The 21,668-nt window shown below is 37.5% G+C and overlaps 1 protein-coding gene across 1 annotated transcript in view; it reads left to right on the top strand.

The window, feature by feature from the left end:
• Positions 1–21,668, top strand: part of dph1 (diphthamide biosynthesis 1) — a 60,347-nt gene that overhangs the window by 8,835 nt on the left and 29,844 nt on the right. The window contains exon 3 of the mRNA XM_003440119.5: positions 5,791–5,854. Within this exon, the coding sequence (XP_003440167.1) occupies positions 5,791–5,854 (64 nt within the window). The remainder of the gene's footprint in view (positions 1–5,790; positions 5,855–21,668) is intronic.

The raw sequence follows: 21,668 nt of genomic DNA, 5'->3' as shown, positions 1-21,668 counted from the left end.
AGTTTTCCTACGAGGCTTCTTCTCTACTAAATGGCTCTCTTTGAAGATCATACGTCTCACTCCAGTTCTTGACACTTGGATATGCTGTGATAACTTTGTATGTCCATTGCTTGCTTTGTGAACAATTCTTTTTCTCAAGTCTAAACTAATTTCTTCTGCTTTTGGCATAATGCTTTCTCAAGTGAAAGCTCAAACCCTTTTATCTTCCCATTTACACACAGTATAATCTTCAGTTTTAACTTGATTTTCCAAGCTTGTGTATTGCAAAATTAAATCACATCATTATACAGCAGTGGTCTGTGCTACGGCTCAATAAAAAGGTTAATTTTTTTATTGTCTGCAAATAAAAACACTTAATACTTTATGAAAAAAACCACTTTTGAACAAATGTTTGCAAACAAACTACATTAACTGAGCTGCAATAGTGATGTGAGAATGTATTGAGAGTGAAACAGAGGAAAATTGAGGCTAGGTTTTTGGAGGTCTCTTTGCAGCCTTGAGGGTATAAACATAAAGGTACAGGACAATTCAGGGCCATCTTAAGCAGGCCTAGGTAAAAGCTTAATCAAAAAAAGGATTTTTAACTTCATGATTTGGTATTTGCTTTCCAAACCTAAACTGGACCTGGTTCAACAGGAGTGGGGCCGGATAGCTGAAGCAGTCACCTCTTATTGTACTACTGAAAACTCCAATGCAATAATATGGATCAATGAAGACTTTTTGGCCTGGTTTTTAAAGAACAAGCAAAGAAACTGGAAACATGTAGCAGAAATATGATTCATCTTTCTATGTAGTTTCTTTTAGTACTCCAGCTGCAGCATTTTTGGATTAATTAGAGGCCACTCAAATAGCTCTTGGTCATCATTAGAACAAGGAATTACAGTAGTTCAGACTAGAAAAGAAGAATAATTTTCACAAGATGCTCCCAGAATTCACAATGTTGCAGGAATAAAAAGTCTAAAGAGTTTAACCCTTTATCCCCCTAGTATCAAACAGGTCACGCCAACTTATTTTGTGATTTTTGGCTGTAAAATTGCAAAATAATTCTCATCTTTTAGGAATATACATTTTCTCTCGAGCCAAGAGTCTGACATCTGACAAGGGATTTAAAAAGAAGTATTTGAAATAAACCATTTCAGTGTAAGGAAGTCATCTACAAGTGATGTACATTTCAAATAAAGGACAATTTGTCCAGGGCATTTTGATGAGTGGAAAAGTCTCAGAAAAATCCCAAATTTAATCAGTGGATCTGCAGGTATGCTCGGAACTGTTGTTGTCACAGTGGATGAGCCCATAATCATAAAGAGATTTTGCCTGTTAAACTGAATTCAAGGCATGCCGGGAAATAGAAAAGCTGCTGGACATTTATGTAAAACACCAGCATGAATCCATTTGTGCTGGAAGTGACTTTGGAGGATAAAGATATTCTTTTTTACTTGATCTATTGATATCATTGTTGAATTAATGACTAAATTAGATATTTATATTTGTTTCTGTTTGGCCCAGATATTTTAAAGTAGACAACAATATCAAGGTGATATACCTATTTTTTTTGTTACTGTAGGCAAGTTCATTTCTAGAGAATTGTTTGGCAATTAGGTTTTTGTTTAAAAGTTTTTTTTAATTCTTTCCCCAATTAAAAATGTTTGTTTTAAATACTAAATACAAAATAAATGCCCACTTAAAGTACAAGATGTCCATTTCTTCTGTCTGAACAGTTTGTGCCTTTATTGAAGGGATGACACAGAGTTCTCACACAGAGGAATTGTGCTCATTGTGTTTAAATTCAATGTCTCTTTCTGTCTTCCATTTACTCTTCACACACTTAGACAATTCACACACCTGTAGGTATAAATGAATCTGGGGAATTCCCAGAAAAATAAACCATTCTGCTACTACAACTCCAGTGGTGTCTCACTACAATAAAGCAGCAGTAAAACGTAAGCAGTCTTAAGAGTTGCACTTTAAATACAGTTTACATAAATTTAATGACTTACAGCTCTCGATAGTACAAGAAATTATAGCTTTAATAAATCTGAAACCATATCATTTGCCGAGGACCATGCCATTGTGCCCAAGGTTCTGGTTAACAGTACTCCATCTTACAATGTAGCTACTTGGGTTGTCATGGTAAACCGGTAATATCTGCTAAATTAACACTGCTTAGCTAGTCAAAGTGAAAACCAAGATGCTCTCTGTGGGCTGAGGTTGTAGCACAAACTTAAATTAATTAATTGTTTATTGTGAAATATAAGAATAGCTGCTCAAATTATGACAAACCTTATACCCACATACACCCACATAGTTAGTCATTCCCACATCATCAATCATCAATGGAAGACACTCTTAGTACTGCTGACCACTGCGCCAATAGAGGGCAGATCACACAAATCAGTCACCAGATTAATCACTTACTATGTATATAGATTATTACAATTTATGTTGTAACTATCAGTCAACAATAATGACTTTATTTTTTATGCTTAATCTAAGCTTTACATACCTCATCTTAATCTAAGATATGTAAAACTGTACCAGTAAAAGTGCTATTTCAATATGAAGTGAGCATATATTTTTCATAAAAGTAGTATATATTTTTTTTGATAGACTTTTCTAATAAATTGAAAGTCAGTTGTGTTAAAACTCATGAAATAACTTTATTATGTTGCCTATTTTTAATACTACTCATCTTGGAATTTAACATTTTACTGTACAGATAGAAACACAGGGACATCTCATATAATCACATGTCTACAAAAGGTGTTTTTGTTATGGGATAAACCCAGTCTATGGTGTGTTTTTATCCTTCTGGTCAGGTCTGTCGTTGTGAAAACTTCATGTAATCTTTGGCTTTGTTCGTTCTCTCTGCCATCCACTGATAAATTGGTCTTTCCAGCACTTTCGCAGTTTGCCTCCTGCTTTTGATTGTTAACATAATCCCACATGTAGCTTTTTGGTTACCTGTGCAGCCATTAGTGTTGCAACAATAGGTATACAAAATTAGATGATTGTTGATTGACATTTTATGCATAAATCAGAGGTTTACTTTCTTTCTTATTGAGAAAGTTAAGAAAGGGGCATGCATATATGAACTGCATTTTTATTTAGCCTTTTAATATACTTATTTGATCGCTTATAATGGCCATATGGTTGGGTTGTTACTCTTATTTGGTCAAAAATGTCCAAATGAGAGCAAGAGGGAAGTGGCAGGATTTTGTCTTTATGTAACACAACAACATGCATTCACACAGCCTACACACCTCTTCCATCTGACTCACCTTTCATTTGATGGAGTAGATGGAGAAAGCTCTTTGTTTCTGTCAGCTGTGGCAGAGGTGTGGTCTGAAACCTTTCTCTGTTAATAAACTTGGCCTTTCCTAGGTAATGACCTGCCTCTCACCGTCTGCATGACACTTGGTGATCCCTTAACCTTTCATCAGTAAGAACTTCTCTGACTCTTTCTCTTTAGAACTGCTCTATCTATCACTCCATCTCATGACTATTCACCTTCAACCTCCTCGGTCTTTTATTTGTCCCAGCTTTTATTGTTTAATGCCGTCGCTGGTGCCGAAGTCTTGAAATGGTTTCAGGGCTAGTCATCTGAAAACATTTCTACGCTGAATTCAATGTCTTCGAGTTGTAATTCTCCACTGAGACATTGATGGATTTATTGAACTAAGGTGTGACAGAGTTTGACGGGAAGAAAATGTCACGGTTGATTGAAATAACGCCTTTGTTCCCAGGTACCCGCTCAGTGTGTCAGACTTGGTGGCAGAGACTTCACACTGAACTGTTGAAACCTTGTGCCTGCATGTCTGTAATATTAACTTCCACAAAAGGTATAAATAAAAAAGAAAACAACTGACAGGAGATATTGCTAGTATACAAACAGTGTAGACTAATAAAGTCCCAAACAGCAAACTACTGTAGCCAACCCGTGTTTCAGATTTTTCAGACAGGCAAACACACACAAAAAAATCCTTTGTTACCATCACAGGTACACATTTTTCCTGATTTTTAGAATATCTATACGCAAGTCAAGTCTTTTAGCATCACAGTCAGCCTTTGCTGTAATATTCAAGTGTTGATGGCTGGTCAGCAAATAGAAAATTGGTTTCCAAGCATCTTGATAACTGATTAAATGTTTACATCCTTTATCCAGACAAACTGTCGGCTTCTCGACTCATTTTTTTTTTAATCACTGAAAATTGTTTCTCTTTGAGTTTGGTTCTGCTGATGTCAGCATGTTAGCGTTTTTGCTTTGTGGGGAAATGACAGGATTAATGTAACTGGAACATCATTGGATTCTTAGTGAATTATGTAGGAAACGTACTGCAAAAACACCACAGCCTGTTTGTCAAGAAATCCCAGTTTCAATTTGTAGTTACTTTGTTTTCCAAGTAAATCCAAGTATATTTGCCCTGTAACCAGTAATCTCAGTACACAACTGTTTCTGATATAGCTGGCAAGTGGCTTGGATGTATTTTGAATATAAATGTTGTGTTGTTTAAAAAAATGATAAAAAATTGTATATTGGTGTCATAGTTTTTTAACATTAAAAAAAGTGTCACAAAAACGAATATAATTGACATTTTATTGATTTTTATGCTTTTGCTTCTTAGGTTTGGTATATTTCTTGTTTAAAAGCTCACAAAATGTTCATTTAAGCTAATTTATTTCAGTCCAATTTGGACTTAGGTCTAGTGTGATGTCCAGTCATCATTATTGAGAGAACAAAAAAACACTTGCCTATGACAGAGTACATTTAATAAAATTGTCTGCTTTCTAGTGGCTAAGAATCGCTCATATAACACTGATTTCTCTTATTTTTTTGAATGAATATGCATAAAGGAGTTTCATTTCACTGATTGCAGCCAGAGAGCAGTTTAAGAAGAGGGGAGAAGAAAAAAAAAGCTCAGAGATTTAAATGAGACACTCGGCACTTTGGCAAATGTTGCCCTATCATCTCAGGTGGTGTAGCATATCAGTAGAAGTATCAGTGCAAATTAACTGATTCAGTTTATCTTCAGTGCTTGTGAGTGCGAGTGTTTTGCTTGCATTTGGGAGTAAATTTAATGTGTGCAAACAAATACTCGACTTAAAAGTATTAAAAATATAAAACTCCACCAGTCTTTCTCTCTCTTTAAAAAAAAAAGAAGAGAAATGGTTAAAAACACAAAAACAAATTGCCGATCATTCGTGTCATAAGTTTCCCCTTTATATATGTCAGCCTTCGCGCTCATACACATATTTGCAGACAGCAAATACACAGCATTGTGGTATAGACAGTGAATCCAAGTAAGGAATGCAGGTGAACATAAAGATATTGTTTTGCTGGGGTAAAAAAATAACCTCAGGCCATGTAAAAATGAGAGCCTTTGTAAGTAAAAAAGCCTTAAAAAGAGTTATTTATCACAACACCTGTTCAAGCATCAACCTGTAGAAAAGTGATGTTTCTTTTCTTCAACCAGTCCTATCCACCCACCTTGTGGGGAAAAAAAAAGAAAAGCTCTAGTAGCAGGCCATGAGCTGCAGAGACAGACCTGTGGTTATTGGTTTGGACTATATTTTCAACAACCTGTCACCCACTAAAATAAACCAAGAGCACTACTGTGGAAAGAGGACAAATCCTATGAAATGTCACTGTTTGCTGTCAGTGGAGCACTCTGAACCAGAAGCAGCAGCTATGTATAGCTGTACAGTTGAGAAAGTATCAAATAACATGTTGTCATCCCTATAATGCAAGCATGTAACTTTTCTATTTGTTTTCTTTCTCCGGTCTCTCTCCAGTTGCTTTGCAGCTTCCAGAGGGCCTGCAAATGTTTGCCTGCACCATCAGTGACATCATTGAGAGGTAAGCCGCATTTAAAAAAAAAAAAAAAAGTGATTTCATACTTTGATTGCTTGAAAGATCATTTCAATCTCAGACTTCCCACCAATGTGTTGTGTTGTGGTTTTAAAAGCCATTCTAACTTTGCACTGTTATAATTTGCACTTATTTGCCCCAGGCAGCTACTTTCTGTGTTCACGTTTCTGTCAGATTTGAGAACATATTTAGATGGATTTGTTTGGAAAGCTGCAGTTAGCTTATTTAAAGCCTAAAATTATCTCTATAGATTTTGGGGAATAAATGCCTAAATTGTGCTTCGATAAACCATCACAGTGGACTTTAAATGGAATAATCAAGATGGTGGAATTTCAGTTAGCCATTGCTTTTTTTTGTCTATAATTTGTCCTATTTCGTTTGAGCCTCTGTAGATGGTGGACCATATAAACATAGCTATAATTGTAGTTCATGTGGTGGAGAAAGGTCAAAGTCTCTACTTCAGTCACATCCTGTTTGATTTGAAATCCCCTGTGGTGATACAGAGAGGCAAAACAAAACAAGTGTCATTGTCAAAGTACTTACGCACCAATGTGTAGATGTTCACACTCGGTTTTGTGTGACTCCTTATTTCTCTACATCAAAGTTTTAGAAAGCAAAGTTAGCATGACACCGAGGCCCACTGTGACCACATTATTAGAAAATATCCATACATCCTCTTCCACTTACAGCTGGTGTAGAAACCAGCATCATGACCACTTGGTATTGGAGAGCAACAGCCTTATCATAATTCCCCACCTTTGACTCAATCAGAGATTCTAAGGAAAATGCAGCATTACTCAGGTTTAGGACAGAGCAGATAACAGCTTCCCTTGCTCATAGCCCACAGCGGAGGAGGGAAGCAATATTATTCTTGTTAATTACAGTGCGTTTCAGCCTGCATATTCCCTATTACACACCAGCACTCAATCACACAGACACCACAACTTTTTTTTCCCCCATCCATCCTACAGTGAGCAGTGCTTCAGCAATAATGTCCACCAGACCTAACAGTTTGTCTTTGAAGCTACCCTGTGGTTTACCCTGCTCTCTGCTAAATAAAATTGGTTATTCAGTGTTTAGGAAAACACAAATCATAAAGTGCACTCGAGTGAGAGCAGTGCTTTGGAATTTGTTAGTATAAGTGTCTTCTTTAAGAAAATGGCTGTTATGATTAAACACCCAGAGTATTTAGCCAGTGGCAGCTTCATTATGTGATGGGCAAGATGAAGAATAGTTGTAGGATTTACCATAAATATTTCAGGCAGGGTGCACCATTATTATGGTTTTCATAATTAGACGTGCTTTATATTATTATGGCAAAAAACACTTTGCTAAAATGTGTTTCTGCTTTACGTCGTTTCCATTTTCTCTTCTGACACCATCATTTTTGTTCATCTTTTCTCCTGCTGTATCATTCTTCCTCTATCCAGACTCCTGTTTTATCTTTCTGTCACTCTCTTTACAGACATTTCTTACTTTTTTATCACAAGAAAGATGATAGTGAAGTTTTGATGATAGGATCTGATCTTATCAGTCGTATTGCTATCGGACTGAGAGCTGCTACTGTGTGCTTCATGAAATTTAAACCACACAGTTATATAGTCCACAGTTATATGTTCAAGTTATGACTGTTCATCATAAATCTGCTAAATCGGCCACATCTCTTCTAATGAGAGCAATTAGAAGACACTAATTGCTTTTTCTCGCTGTCTTCTACCTCGTTCTCTATCTCTTGTGCCTGTGTATTTTTCACCCCCTCCTCACCATCCACATTTGTCTTCCAGGCTGCAGAGTAGAAGATGGTTCTCACGGTTTTCCTTCATTAGGTTCTGCGCTATAGTTTCCCTCCCTCCAGAGACTTTTTCTTCTGTCTCTGCTGTCTTAGTAAGAATTTCAGCTCCATACTTTCCAGATTTAACAGATGGGTTCTTTGATTACTGGATGAACATCAGAGCCTGCTCAAAGTACTGAGTATCTGCCATCTTTCCAACAGATTGACAAGTTGACAAGTATCATTTGAGTGCATCGACTTATTTTGACATAGTCTTCTCTGCAAAATCTTAAAAAAAAAAAAAAAAAAGCTCTCAACAATGCTCATCCATGTTGGTCACAAGGAGCCCTACAACTGTGGTTTTGTCTTAGAATTCAAGGTTATTGCAGTTGGACTTCTATTTTTTTGGCCATTATTTGTAGTGGTCAGGTACTACAAGTCTACAAATCACTCTTGTGCACATGCCCGACATGCCGTTAACGTCACATTGCAATGAGTTTACATTTACATTTCACATTTCTTTTTCTGTTAGGTAGAGTAAATATGATGGATAATCTTCATATTTACAAAACTCGGGTTAAATTGTTCGCTTCTGTTGGGAACAATTACCAGAATTCATGAAAAGTTGTGAAGAATAGGTACTGTTTTGTTTTGTTTTTTTAACTCTGACTTTTTTAATATCTCATTTCACCCCGAGAGCCAGGGCTTAGCAGTGGCTGACTCATAAGTACAGAGCCAGCATGAATCTGTCAGTTTTTCTATGTCTAAATAGGAAACTGGTGATTCCCAGAAGTCATTTAATAGCACACAAGAAGTCCACTTCCCTATATGGCGATATCCTGATCTGGCTGACTGAGAATCTTCCTAGACATACTTTGTTTTAATTATGCGATAGCCACAAGGCTTTTTGGATCAAACAATTAATCTAGGAACCGTCATCGGAGGGCTCCTTAGGGTATAATCTTTGATCCTGGTGTGTGGATACTCTGTATAGTAATTGGAGCATTTGTAAGGTGGCCATGGTTTAACTCTTTTTACTGCTGCAACAACCTTGTGCCCTGCAATTACGTACAGTCATGATAAAGGTCTTAAAATTGCAATATAACCTGAAATCCCTCTATAGTAATTACAATTTGAAAATCGAGACAAATGTTTCATTGATCGTAATTCTGCAAATCACCATGAGCATCCTAAGATGAATCAAGGACAAAATTAGATGAATGACAAGAACCTTTAGAAGTTTGCACAGCTTGCAGCTGACCTCGTGTCACACAGCTTATGTTAAAGGCTACCAGAGGTCTCACAGGGCAGCTTTGCCATCACCATCACTATCACCCTTGTACTCGTGAGACGGGACTGAGGTCCATATGAAAATGGGGATGAAAGGCCTAAGCTGCCCTCAGAGTAAGAAGCTTCAGCTGGATGGACTGCTAAGTCTTAATGAGGACAAGCTGCTCTGAATTATGGCCATGCCCATGGCACAGTTAATACATTTTGGCCAAAACTGTATTAATGCATACTTTTAGCTTGCCCCACGGTGACTGTAAAAGAGTAGCATGACAATTCATAGATAGATAGATAGATAGATAGATAGATAGATAGATAAATTGATTGATTGATTGATTGATCTCTCTCTCTGCCTTTTTATTTTAATCCATATTCACTTGTAACAGCCAGGAGAAAAAACAAGACATTGCACTCATAGTTATGCAATTACAATGACATAGCACCACAGACTACAGTGTCTAAAGCACCTTAAAACAATATTGGTACATTACTTGTATCTGAATGGTTTAAAAGAATTAAAGCCCAACAGTCAACAAATCAGAGACCGTAGTGAATGAACAGAGTTTAGAACAGATCTGTACCTATAAATGTTAATGAATGAACAACACACTGCTCTCTGATAGAGTTAACAGATCAGCCAGTCTCATATGTACCATGAACAGTGGTGTAATTTCCACTGGGAATTGGTGGGCATATCCGTCTTAATGTTCAGAATGGTATTTCTGTCCCTCCTCCAACGTTTAGAGTTTCCGTTTGGCTCTAGTATTAAAATCTATTTAAACATTATCCTCTTACTGCCCAGCTGCCAAAATGATACTCTGAGTGGTTAATGTGACTCATGCGAGTCACCTTCAGTGTTATTATGCACTCGAGGAAATTAACCTTTCCTTGAGTACCAAGTCATTTGTGAACTTTAACTGCCCTAGGTTTCACCTTAGGCAATATACAAGCTGAGATAGACTGTATATTGGCACATTGTCTTTGGGGTAGGATCTTGGAGTTCTAATCAACCTAAGAGGAAACCAGCTTGTACTATTCAGGGCTGAAAACTGTTGTTACCTCATTTGCATTATAGATGTAATTTATTCAGAACATCTTAAAAGGTGGTGTTAGAAAATTAAAAGGTCTTTGTACATATACAGATATTATTTGTATTGGTTATTTGCCAATATATTGATATTGACATGTATGATGACCAATAAATGAAAATATAAAAAATAAAGAAGAGATCTTAGAAACACCCTTCAGCTATGTTACGAGTACTGATGTTGCATAGTTTGTTCACTATAGGGCAGTCTGCATACCAGTTGGCAGCGTGTATTTGGAACGTCACAAACACAACAACTAGTGGAGCAGAGCATACATGAGTAATCCACAACTTATTGTGACCTTAAAACACATAACTTTTAAACCGCGTTGGAATATTATCTCAGTAAGGACTCATAAATGACTTCACATGACAAATATTAGGGAAATCTGTTTAAAGTTTTGTGTGTCTGAAAGAAAAGAAAATACGGGCTTATATATTAGAGTTTTAAATCACCAGATATTGTCATTAATCTAAAGAATTCTCTATAAATTCTGTATCAGTTAGGTTTTATTATCAGAATGCAACATTTTTGGTCACGCTAATCCCAATCGTATGTTGACTTTATTTTCTACAGATACCTTAGAGCTGTTTAATAGTAGCCCGTTGTAGTTACCTACAACACTATGCAAATGTTGACATAGCTATGTGAATTCACAGATGCGAAGTAAGCAAAGAAAAGCTTTCAAAACAAAAGAGAGACTTGTTTAGAGTCAGCAGTGAAATATGTCCTGTCACAGTTCAGTGTGTTTTTTTGCCTTTGACGGTATGCCAGCTGTCTCGTTCTAGGTTTTAAACATACTTTCATGAACTTAAAACAGTATTTACTTCAGCTGCTTTCCTGACAGTGTATGACTATAAAGAGACAAGGAAAAAGCATGTGTATCTCCTATACATGGGATTTACACAAAGCTTCTGTTGTTAAAAGCTGAAGTGAAAAATGAAACATTCAGTTTCTTTGTGTATGAACACAATGTTCTTATACTGTTTATTAATTGCACAATATAAAATAGAACAATTCAAACACATCCATTATATAATTTTGTTTGTCTAATTTGTAAAAAGGTCTTCCGATAAAGCAGTATTTAAGTGTGTGCTTCATTCTGATGAAGTAATGAACAGTTCTATTATTTTTTTTTTTCAAACAAACATATTTGATTTTCATTAATATCCATTCAATTAATTGATATTAATTGAATGAAACTAACTGAGTGAAAGAAAATAAAAAAAAGTGTGCAGTGACTCAGGCTTTTACCTTTGTTTACTATACAATTACTATATAAGTTTTTTTTTTTTTTTTTTACCTGTTTACAAATTAGTTATGTAAAGGACATGGACATAATGTGTATACTCACAGCTTTTATTTGAGGGTGTCTACATTCAAACTGGATAAAGGGTTTTGGAGTTTCAGCTCCTTAACATGTGTCACCTTCTACCAAAAGTTATTGGCCAATGGACTCAAAGGCTATTTCATGGGCAGGTGTGGGCAATTCCTTTATTATGTCATTATCAATTAAGCAGATAAAAGGCCTGGTGTTGATTTGAGGCGTGGTGCTTGGATTTGGAAGATTTTGCTGTGAACAGACAACATGCGGTCAAACCAGCTCTCCATGCAGGGGAAACAAGGCATCCTTAAACAGAAAAAAACCCCATCTGAGAAAATGCTACAATAGTAGGAGTGGCAAACAGTTTGGTACATCGTGAGAAAAAAAGAGTTCTGGTGAACTCAGCAATCCAAAAAGACCTGGATGCCTAAGAAGACAACAGTGGAGGATGATCGCAGAATCATTTTCATGGTGAAGAGAAACCCATTGACAACAGCCAACCAAGTGAAAAACACTCTCCAGGAGGGAGGTGTATTGAAATCCAAGTCTACCATAAAGAGAAGATCGCATGAAAATAAATACAGAGGGTTCACTGCAAGGTGCAAGCCTCTCATAAGCCTCAAGAATTGAAAGACTAAGACTTTGCGAAAAAAAAAAACATTTAAAAAAAAAAAGCCAGCACAGTTCTGGAAAAACATGCTTTGGACAGATGAAACCAAGATTAACCTCTACCAGAATGATGGCAAGAAAAACGTATGGAGAAGGTGAGGAACAGCTCATGATCCAAAGCATTTCACATGTAAAACACAGCAGAGGCAGTGTGATGGCTTGGGCATGCATGGCTGCCAGCAGGACTGGGACAGTAGTGTTTATTGATGATATGACACAGGACAGAAGAATCCAAATGAATACTAGGTGTTAAGAGACACTGTCTGCTCAAATCCAGCTAAATGCAGTCAAATTGTTTGGGCAGCATTTCATAATACAGATGGACAATGACCCAAAACATACAGCCAAAGCAACCCAGGAGTTTATTCAAGCAAAGAAGTGGAATATTCTTGAATGGCCAAGCCAGTCACTTGATCCTAACCGAATTGAGCAAGACTAAACTTCATGCAGAAAGGCCTACAAACAAACAACAACAACTGAAAGTCGCTGCAATAAAGGCCTGGCAGAGCATTAAAAAGGAGGAAACCCATCATCTGGTGATGTCCATGAGTTCAAGACTTAAGTCTGTCATTGTCAGCAAAACGTTTTCAACCAAGTATTAGAAATTAACATTTTAGTTTCAGTTATTTCATTTGTCCAACTTTGAGTCCCTGAAATGAAGGGATTGTGCACTTAACCTGTATCTGAGTTCTTTCATTTAAAATACAATACAATACATTTTGGTTCAATACAGAACCAAAATGAGAGAAAAAAGTTGTCTCTGTCCAAATGTTTATGAGTCTAACTGTATTTATTCTAGTGCTGCATTTGAAAATCTGATTTTTGCATAGGAAGTTCTAATCCAAATTATGCATACTAGTCTTTAACAAGTGTAATTCTGCAGTGCTTCATGTAAGAAAGCCTAGAATTTGCACTCTACTGATCACATGACATCATCTCCCCCTTCCCCCCATGCTGTAAAGACCGACATATAGCACAACATCTGTTAAAAAACAATTGACTGCATAATGCTTAAGAAAAAAAAGACAGACAAAAATTAGGTCAAGGAATCAGTAAATTAAAATACGAGTGTCATCTTACAGAAAATCTTGGCAGTGACCAAAATGTTCATTTCCAACCTGGCTGTTGCCTTAGAATGATTCCTTCAGGTTCAAGTTTTTATGCAGATTGACAGAAAAAATGTTCCAGGTTTTTATAGTGCCTTTTAATGAGACCCATATTTATAGAAACATGGGTAGGAAGGAAGCGTTCCCAAAAGTGGCAAAAGAAATAAAGATAGAACGGTGACTGAGCCTACGCATTGACAAAAATGGCCAACCACCGCATTTAGTATACAGTGATGAGTCAGGGATTTGCAGTTTGTAACAACACTGCGCCGTAATAAATGGTGTCTAACTCGTAAAAAAAAAAAGAAGAAGAAAGTGATGTCATAGAAAATGACTAATGCAGTGTGAATGTTAGCATGCCAATGTAAGTATTTAGCTCACAGTGACACACACGCATCCTTTAGTTTCCTTGAAGGGTATGTGTGTGAACATGTCAAATTTTTAAAAAGACACTGGCTTCCTTTATTTATTTTTTATAAACAGTATATAGATGGAATATATTTTCACACGTTACATGGATAGATTTTTCCAGATACGTGTGTTTAAAACTGTTTTTTTTTTTTTTTTTTTTTCAGAAAAGGTAAAGAAGTCAAAAGACAAATGTCAGAAAAAAGTGTGCACTAACAGTACTGTCTGAGCAAGAATAGGATTCAGTCAGGTCTGACCAGTTAGGGGAGCTGATGTGGTGACAGTTGGTTCTGGGATGCTCATTGTAGAGCTGTCTGCAGAAGTTGCATAAACCCATGAGATGGAAGGCACTTACCTCGTGATTCGACTGTTTTCTGTCTGTCTCCATCATGTACTAACGTTGATAACTGACAACATAGGTGTTAGATGGCTCGAGTAAGAGTTGTGACAGATGTGGTCTGTTGGTAAATCAAGGTACAGTAGGCACACAGAGCCCTGAGACATCTCTAGGTCCTTCACCATAGCTGTCTTCATCCATCAGAATAGATTGCTCTACATGCTGCACAACAGGTTGAATCATTTCTGTGGGAGCAGCAGCCACAGCCCACAGCCTCCCAGGGTAAATGTCAAATCCACCATTAGGAAGGAGCCTGGTAGGAGCCTCCAACGCCTTTTTGCCCTCACATCGTCACAGTCTTCACAGCTCCCACAGCACAGCTGAGCTGTAGCATCAGATCTGGGCATAGATGAGTGAGTGAATGTGTATATGTGCCAGAATTTTTTTTTTTTTTTATCTGCATATTTGTCTGGGTTTGTCCATACACAGGTTGTGTTTCTGTGTGATTCAAGCTTTTGCCTGCTATTCAGCTTTATAAGATATTCAAACAGGAGATTCTCATAAATGAGCCAGCAGCTCCCCCCATAAAGACATGTGCTGTCTAATTAGCTCTCTTGCCATCTATACCTTTACTACCTGAAACATATGCTTTAACAATATCTCAGTGTCCACTACCTTTCTGTACTTGTGACAAAAAAAAGACATGGAGGTATAATCCTGGCGGCAAAATCTAAATCTCCCACCCTGTACCCCTTCTTACTTTTGTATGTGAAAACAAGCCTTTGGTTTGAATATTTTATGTTGTATTTGAAGAAAGCAAGCTGCAACATTACTTATCTTAAGTTTAACCCCTGGTGTATGGGCAAAGGTAAACTAGAAGACCCACACTGATATCCATGTGATCCTTAGAGGCAAAGACACACACACATGCACACAAAAGCCTAAAAAAAACTCCTGGTTCTGTCTTTTCTAAGCGTAATCACATCTCATCTGGTTTTGGTGCGGTGTAGGGGGCATCATGTCCTAGAGTGGAAATCCTGATAGGTGCTGACACTTACACTGTGTAATATGAGATCTTCGACGATAGCACCTTAGAAATTGCCTTAGCTGTCATGAAAGTACAATTGATTCCATCTACAGATAGAGCAAGAAAAGAAGTGGCCATTTTGGACTTAGACTAGACTTGGTAAGCCAGATGGATGTTGGAGTGTTTATTCTTAAAATCTAGCCTTTGACTGCTGAATGAAATGTGAAGATAGTAATGGGTGAGGACAGTGATGAGACCACTGGTATTATCTTAGCATGGATACTTTATACTTATAAAGTAATTATATTAGCACATTTCCCAGTGTGTAGAAGAGATAAGCAAGCCTAGTGCTGAAGGTTACAGTCCTGCTGTTCTTTCCCCAACATAACCACTCAGACTGGCCATAATCATTCTCATTTCATATGGCGCAGTCCCAGGCAGTGCCATGTAATTGTACTCACAAAGAGCCGTGTAATATTATGCACACCCTCGAAAGAATGTATCAGAAGAATATTACACATGCTTTTAAAATGTCCTTTCACAGTAATGCCACTGACATTGCTGTGGCAGTTGAAGGGCACACAGTGGGGTTGCATAATCTGCAAACTGGGAGGAATAAAAAAAATGTATAAATGCATACTTTAAAGTTTTGTGGGATCAACTTAGTATTTCAAATCCCCATTAAATGAACATAGACTAGTCAGGTGGACACAAGATGTCTTGCATATTTTTCTATTTGCTATAGAAAAGTAGTAACTCAATTTTGTTTCCTATTTTCAAATGAAAAAATTGACATGCATTCTATCCATCGCCCACTTATCTAAAGTGAGGTTGTGATGGCACTAGGCTAACCTGGATATTTTAGACATCCACTTACCCAGCCAGGCTTTACAGTTCCTCCTGGGGAATCCTGAGGCCTTCTCAGGCCAGCTGAGGTATCTGTGGACATAATCTCTCCAGTAGGTTCTGGGTTATACCCTGGGCTCTTTCCCAAGCAAACCTCTAGATGAAGGTGCCCAAGAGACATCTGTATCAGATACCCAAATCGTCTCAACTTGCTCCTTTCAACATGCACCAAAATCCAATCACTTAAACAGAAACAACATGGAATAGTGAAGAAGACAGTGTAACTTAGTGGGGAGAAATGGCTACTGTGGAATGCACCTATGTTCAAGCATTGAGAAAATTAAGTGTAAGATTTGGTGAAAGCAACTTGGAAAAATTAAAGCACTGAGTATAGGAAGAGAGGAACAGAGTTAAAAAAGCCCGAGAAAATGAAGAGAGAAGTGAAAGACTGTGAAATGACTTAAGGGACTCAAGTGACAGATGGAGATTAAGATGGAGTGATGTCTTACGGATAAATGAATGAGAAATTAGATGCGACAACATCAATCTCTACAAAAAAAGGTTCTCATAATTGTTATTAGGTTAGAGTAGGTTTGATCATATAAGGGCTTGTCATTTAAAAGTAAGATTAAGTGTTAATTGAGCAAAAATGTTGACGCTGACTCACCATCAGCTGGCCATCTTTTTTTTTTTGATGTTTAGTCTTGGATTTAAAAATTTATTCCAAAATGATAGTGCTGATTTTGGAGATGTTTGCACAGTCCACATACAACATCACCTGAACATTATTGTTGCACTTTCTACCAAGGGAACATTTGTATTCATTATGGTAAATGGCCTGTATTTGTATAGCGCTTTACTTAGTCCCTATGGACCCCAAAGCGCTTTACACTACATTCAGTCATCCACCCAGTCACACACACATTCACACACTGGTGATGGCAAGCTACATTGTAGCCACAGCCACCCTGGGTCGCACTGACAGAGGTGAGGCTGCCGGACACTGGCGCCACCGGGCCCTCTGACCACCACCAGTAGGCAACGGGTGAAGTGTCTTGCCCAAGGACACAACGACTGAGACTGTCGGAGCCGGGGCTCGAACCGGCAACCTTCTGATTACAAGGCGAACTGCCAACTCTTGAGCCACGATATTATATTATTATATCATCATATTAACAAAATTAAACATAGCCCTCTCTTGTGGAGAAGGTTAACTCTTGCTCTGTTGACCATTTCTTACCCAGGTGAGCTTCCTGTTCACCATGCAATGAATGAAGCAGAATTTACACTTGTCTGCATAGGCAGAGAAGATGTTGTCTGGCTGTTTGATCACTTTTTGCTGTTATATCACAACCAGTTTTGACTGGAACAAATTCAACAGTTTCAGACACATTTGCTGGTGAGTTTGTATTGTCTTCTAAATGTTGGCATCTTGAAGTTTTGTTCTTGCACTAGAAAACCTTGTGGAAATGACCTCAAATGTTACTCATGTCACAATGAGTTGTTCAGCCTTGGTTTGATGTTTATAGTTTATTTGCTCGTGATGTGATTTATTCACTTTTGAATTAGATTAGCGAAGGTGTTGAGTGAACATCCCTGTGTTGTCATACACAGGATATATGTGTTCACACTGCTTTTTGCTCAGGGGACGAGGCGTGCTGAGAATCTCAGGCTGTCTTGTTGACCTGTCTGTAGAGAGAGCTGTCATTCTGAGTGTAGTTTTAAGTCTTATGACTAATATTTTACGTGTCCTTGTGAAAAAATATTCCACTTTTAGATTTCCAAATGCTGTGTTATATAATTACTTTGTTATTTTCTTTCTGACTTATGTTTGATAGTAGACTGTAACCAAAATCAACGATGAACAGCACAGTGAGAGTGCTCTGTAATCAACAATTTCTGGGTAAAAAAACCAAAAATATTTAAGAATAGTTTTGGTAAATTGAGGATTGCTTCCATTTTTTTCTTAGAATTGTAACATTCTAACATGTTTTTGCATGTTTTTCAGAAATGGTTCATTTAAAAAAAATTCTTTTGATGTAGTCCCTAATTCTTTTTTTTTTTTTTTTTTTTTTTTTTTTACATGTAGGCTTCCCATGAATGCCTTTGGTGGATTAATTACATTAGGTAGAAGAAGAGATGTTCCAGGCAGTAATCGGTGTCTTCAAGGAAGCTTTGGTGTTCCTGTGATAGTGCAGTGGAATTTAATACCCCTATTATCTGTCCTCCTTAGTACTTACACTGATTCCTGTCTTTATGCCCTGCAGATCTGATAAACGTTGTATCAAACTCAATTTAGTTGTCTGTATTATTTCTTTAGAGATCCCTAGAGATTAGATGTATTCCTGGTTATAGGCCTGGCCCCGAGATTTTTTTTAACTCCTTAAGCAATACCAGCCCAACAGCAGTCACTTATAATAGCTGTTGCCATTTTTTTTTTTCTTTTTAGTAAATTGGATTGCAGCTCTTTAATTGTGCAATGCTATGCTATATAGATTGGGGCTCTATCTTGATAAAGCTGTAGGCTTTTCCATAATGACCCATGGCTCAGGCTTTTGAATAAATGCCATGACAAATAGATGAGATACACTCACAGAAATAGTGGTAATGATGCTGTTTTTTTTCAGGGAGTTAAAGGATTATCTAATAGCATTACTGAAAACATCTGTCTAAGCATCATCCCATATTCGCCCTTCTCTCTATTTACTCATTCCTGGCAGATGTTCAATGACTCTGGTTAGACTGTCATATTTTACTGGGGGTTTTTCTCTCCTATTTTTTTTCTGGGGAAGACAGGCAGCCCAGGATTCCTGTGTCAATATGACAGTGAAATGAAGTGAAATATGTAAGGGGAGAGGCATCAACTGCAAGCAAAAGGAGTGGAAATCATTTAATCCTCCTGCTCAGAGCCCCATGCCAAATTTATTTTGGAAGGGAACAGTTTGTTAGGATATTTTCAATGTTATATGTGCAGAAAGCAGATTATAGATATCAGATTTGCTAATATTACAAGCCCAGCAGCAAACAGCTCATCTGTCTTACATAGACTGTCATCTCCTCTTTGTCAGTATCCTCATTTTCATCTTTTCTGACCTGCGCTCTCTTGGTGCTCTGTGGCAAGAACTCCTGTTCTCTCGTTCTGCCTTTCAACACACGTGTTTGTCATCATTTGCCTAAAATGAACTAAGAAATAATAAAGGTTCATCTCTACTTAGCCCCCCTGCTGCCTTTGGGGAGAAGCTTCTTTTCCTGAGCCAGTCTGCTTTTCCCCTTGCCAAAGCTTACTCACACAGTAACAATGGGCTAATGGGGGCAGATATCGAAAATGTAATGTAATTAAAAGATGCACTTTTTCCAGACATAGGAAATAATCCACATGTTTTTTGTGTATAGGAAAGGCGAGTTTGTGTCCTAATACACATGTTAGCCTGTATGTGTTTTGTCTTGGGATGCAAACGCACCACATATGCTCATTTGTGCTATCTGCCCACAGTGGCAACCGTGTAAGAGCAGTGTTGCTGCACCTGTACCCACCTTGCCGACCTGCTTGTCACTTTGTTTCCCATGAGGCCATTCTGCTGCCTTTGCTATTATTAGATTTCAGATGTTAAAATGTCGCTGGCAACACAGTCATATGGACAGCCCCATGGACACTTACTGTGTTGTATTCTGCAGCTGCACTGTAGTGTTTCCAAGGGTAGACTGTAACGATACAGACTATCCTGTCTGGAGCAAGTTCTGTGTTTATGCTTTAGCCAAACCCTATTCAATTAATGCATGTTATGCTATACCGACCTCTTTGATGCATTTACTTGGAATGCACAGGTGTGTGGAGAACAGGAAAAATGCCACTTTTCCCTTTTTAACCCTCAGCTCTTTTATTTTCCTCATGCTACATAATGATTAATTCTGCTGTATCTTTCAGATGTGTTAATACAAACATATGTAAGGGTAGTTGTGCCTTTGCTATGGATTATACTATAATATTTTAAAGCTTATGTTAAAACTTTGTGATTAATACTTTAAAATGCTTCAAAAATGTTGAATTATCTGTTATTAAATATTTCCAAATCTTGTTTGATTCAGGCTTTGAGCTCTTTTGGGGGAATTATGAAGAACAATTATGTGAATTTTCTAATTCTTGATAGTCAAACAATTGATCTTCCTCTTGTCTTTCTAGATTTCACCAGAATCTCTTGAGTGTTTTAGTTGTATTATCTACCATAAATTATGAAGTCCACAATGTGAGAAATTCAGAAAAACTGAAATAACAAAACTAAACTGAATTACAAAATAAAAACTAAGTAGAAAATACAAAGCTATAATAACTCTGGCAGGTAGGCCTTGAACCATTTAAGAAGGATTTATTAGTATGTGTAAGAGTGTGTTGTGTGTCTTGCATGAAATTCAGTAAAATGCAGCCACTCATATTGCTTTCATTTTTAACCAGCAATATAGTTCAAATACAATTTATTGAGGCATTTCTTTTATTATGAGTAGAGCCAGCTAATTCAGAGTAGCCTTCTGACCCTACTGTTTATATGAAAAATAGCAGATGAAGGTATAAGCTAAGTGTCTCTGCACACCTTGCATAGATCATGGTCCAGATTTACTAACGAGGCCACATTAGCTTTAGGATACAGTTGCAGAATTGGGTTGATGGGAGAGGAAAGATCTGTGGGTGGTTCACTAACAAAGACACAGACAGTTGATTTCAGTCATGACTGACACATTCAATTAAAAGCAGTTCAAATTAGCAGAACAACAACAAGGAGATATAATGAGGGAGAAAGTTAATCTACTATCAGAAATAATAGAGTGTAAGTGCTGATTTTAAGCATATTTGTCTCTTCGGTAGCAGCATGGCAGTTCAGATCTGGGAGAGGCAAGTAAATCAGAATCACTTTGACTGAAACATTGAAACACTATAAACTCATCTCTCACTGTAAAATGCAACTTAATGTAATGGGCATCTCAGACATCTAAGCTAAACCATGTATGAATTTTGTATTGGTCAAAATACTAGTATTGTAGAAAACCATAAATATAGGAGCTTTGGCTATACTCAGGGTCAGGACTTCACAGCTTTGAGCCATCCACCCATTCATTTATCTGCTCATTCTGATAACATCTCCCTCTGGCTTTCAAAGAAATTACACCTGTAGTGGAAGTTGTCACAGCCTTTTTTTCTTAGCATTATGCATCATTTGTGGCAAGTTGTCTGGTGCAGACATTAGTAAATTATGTTTGTGTAGTTCGTTTTAATCATATTTTCACCATATTGTGTGCTTTGAAAGGGAAATGTTTACAGATATGTATGCCAAGGCCAGCTGGAAAAATCCTATGTCCACACATCAGTTGCAGAATTGACACTCAGCCACTTTAGTAAATACAGACAGGCAGGGTTTTGTGCTGGTCTTCATACCATAAGGTGAACCTGACCAAAAAAACCTTGTAAAATTTAGTTCAGTTCAACTTTCCTAATACAGTGCCGGTAGTCTCAGGGTGCTTCATATTGCAAGAGTAAATACCCAAGAATATGGGAGGAAAAATCCGACAATTGGAGAGTTCATTGCACTTGGCGATAGTGAAAAGGAAGAACTCCCTTTTAACCAGGAGAAACTTCCAGAATAACCAAGATCAGGGAGGGGCAGCGATCTAGAGCAATCGGTTGAGGTGTGAGGGAAAGGGAAAGACAAGGACAATGAATGAATGAATGAATGAATGAATGAATAAATAAATACAAGGACAAAATGCAAACTGTAGGGAAAATTTGACATCCAGTAGCGACATGTAAATGCATTAGGAGTGGAAAGGAATGGCTAAGTGCATCTTGGGAAGTAACCCCATGTACAACCCCCTGAGCATATGCCAGCATAACTAATGAATGGCTCAGGGTCACCTGATCCAGCTGTAAGTACATACGTCATCAAAAGGAA

This window comes from Oreochromis niloticus, linkage group LG14 (assembly GCF_001858045.2).
Source record: "Oreochromis niloticus isolate F11D_XX linkage group LG14, O_niloticus_UMD_NMBU, whole genome shotgun sequence".
Taxonomy (NCBI): Eukaryota; Metazoa; Chordata; class Actinopteri; order Cichliformes; family Cichlidae; genus Oreochromis; species Oreochromis niloticus.
The sequence above is the reverse complement of the archived record's forward strand: the minus strand, read 5'-3'. Positions and strand labels throughout refer to the sequence as shown.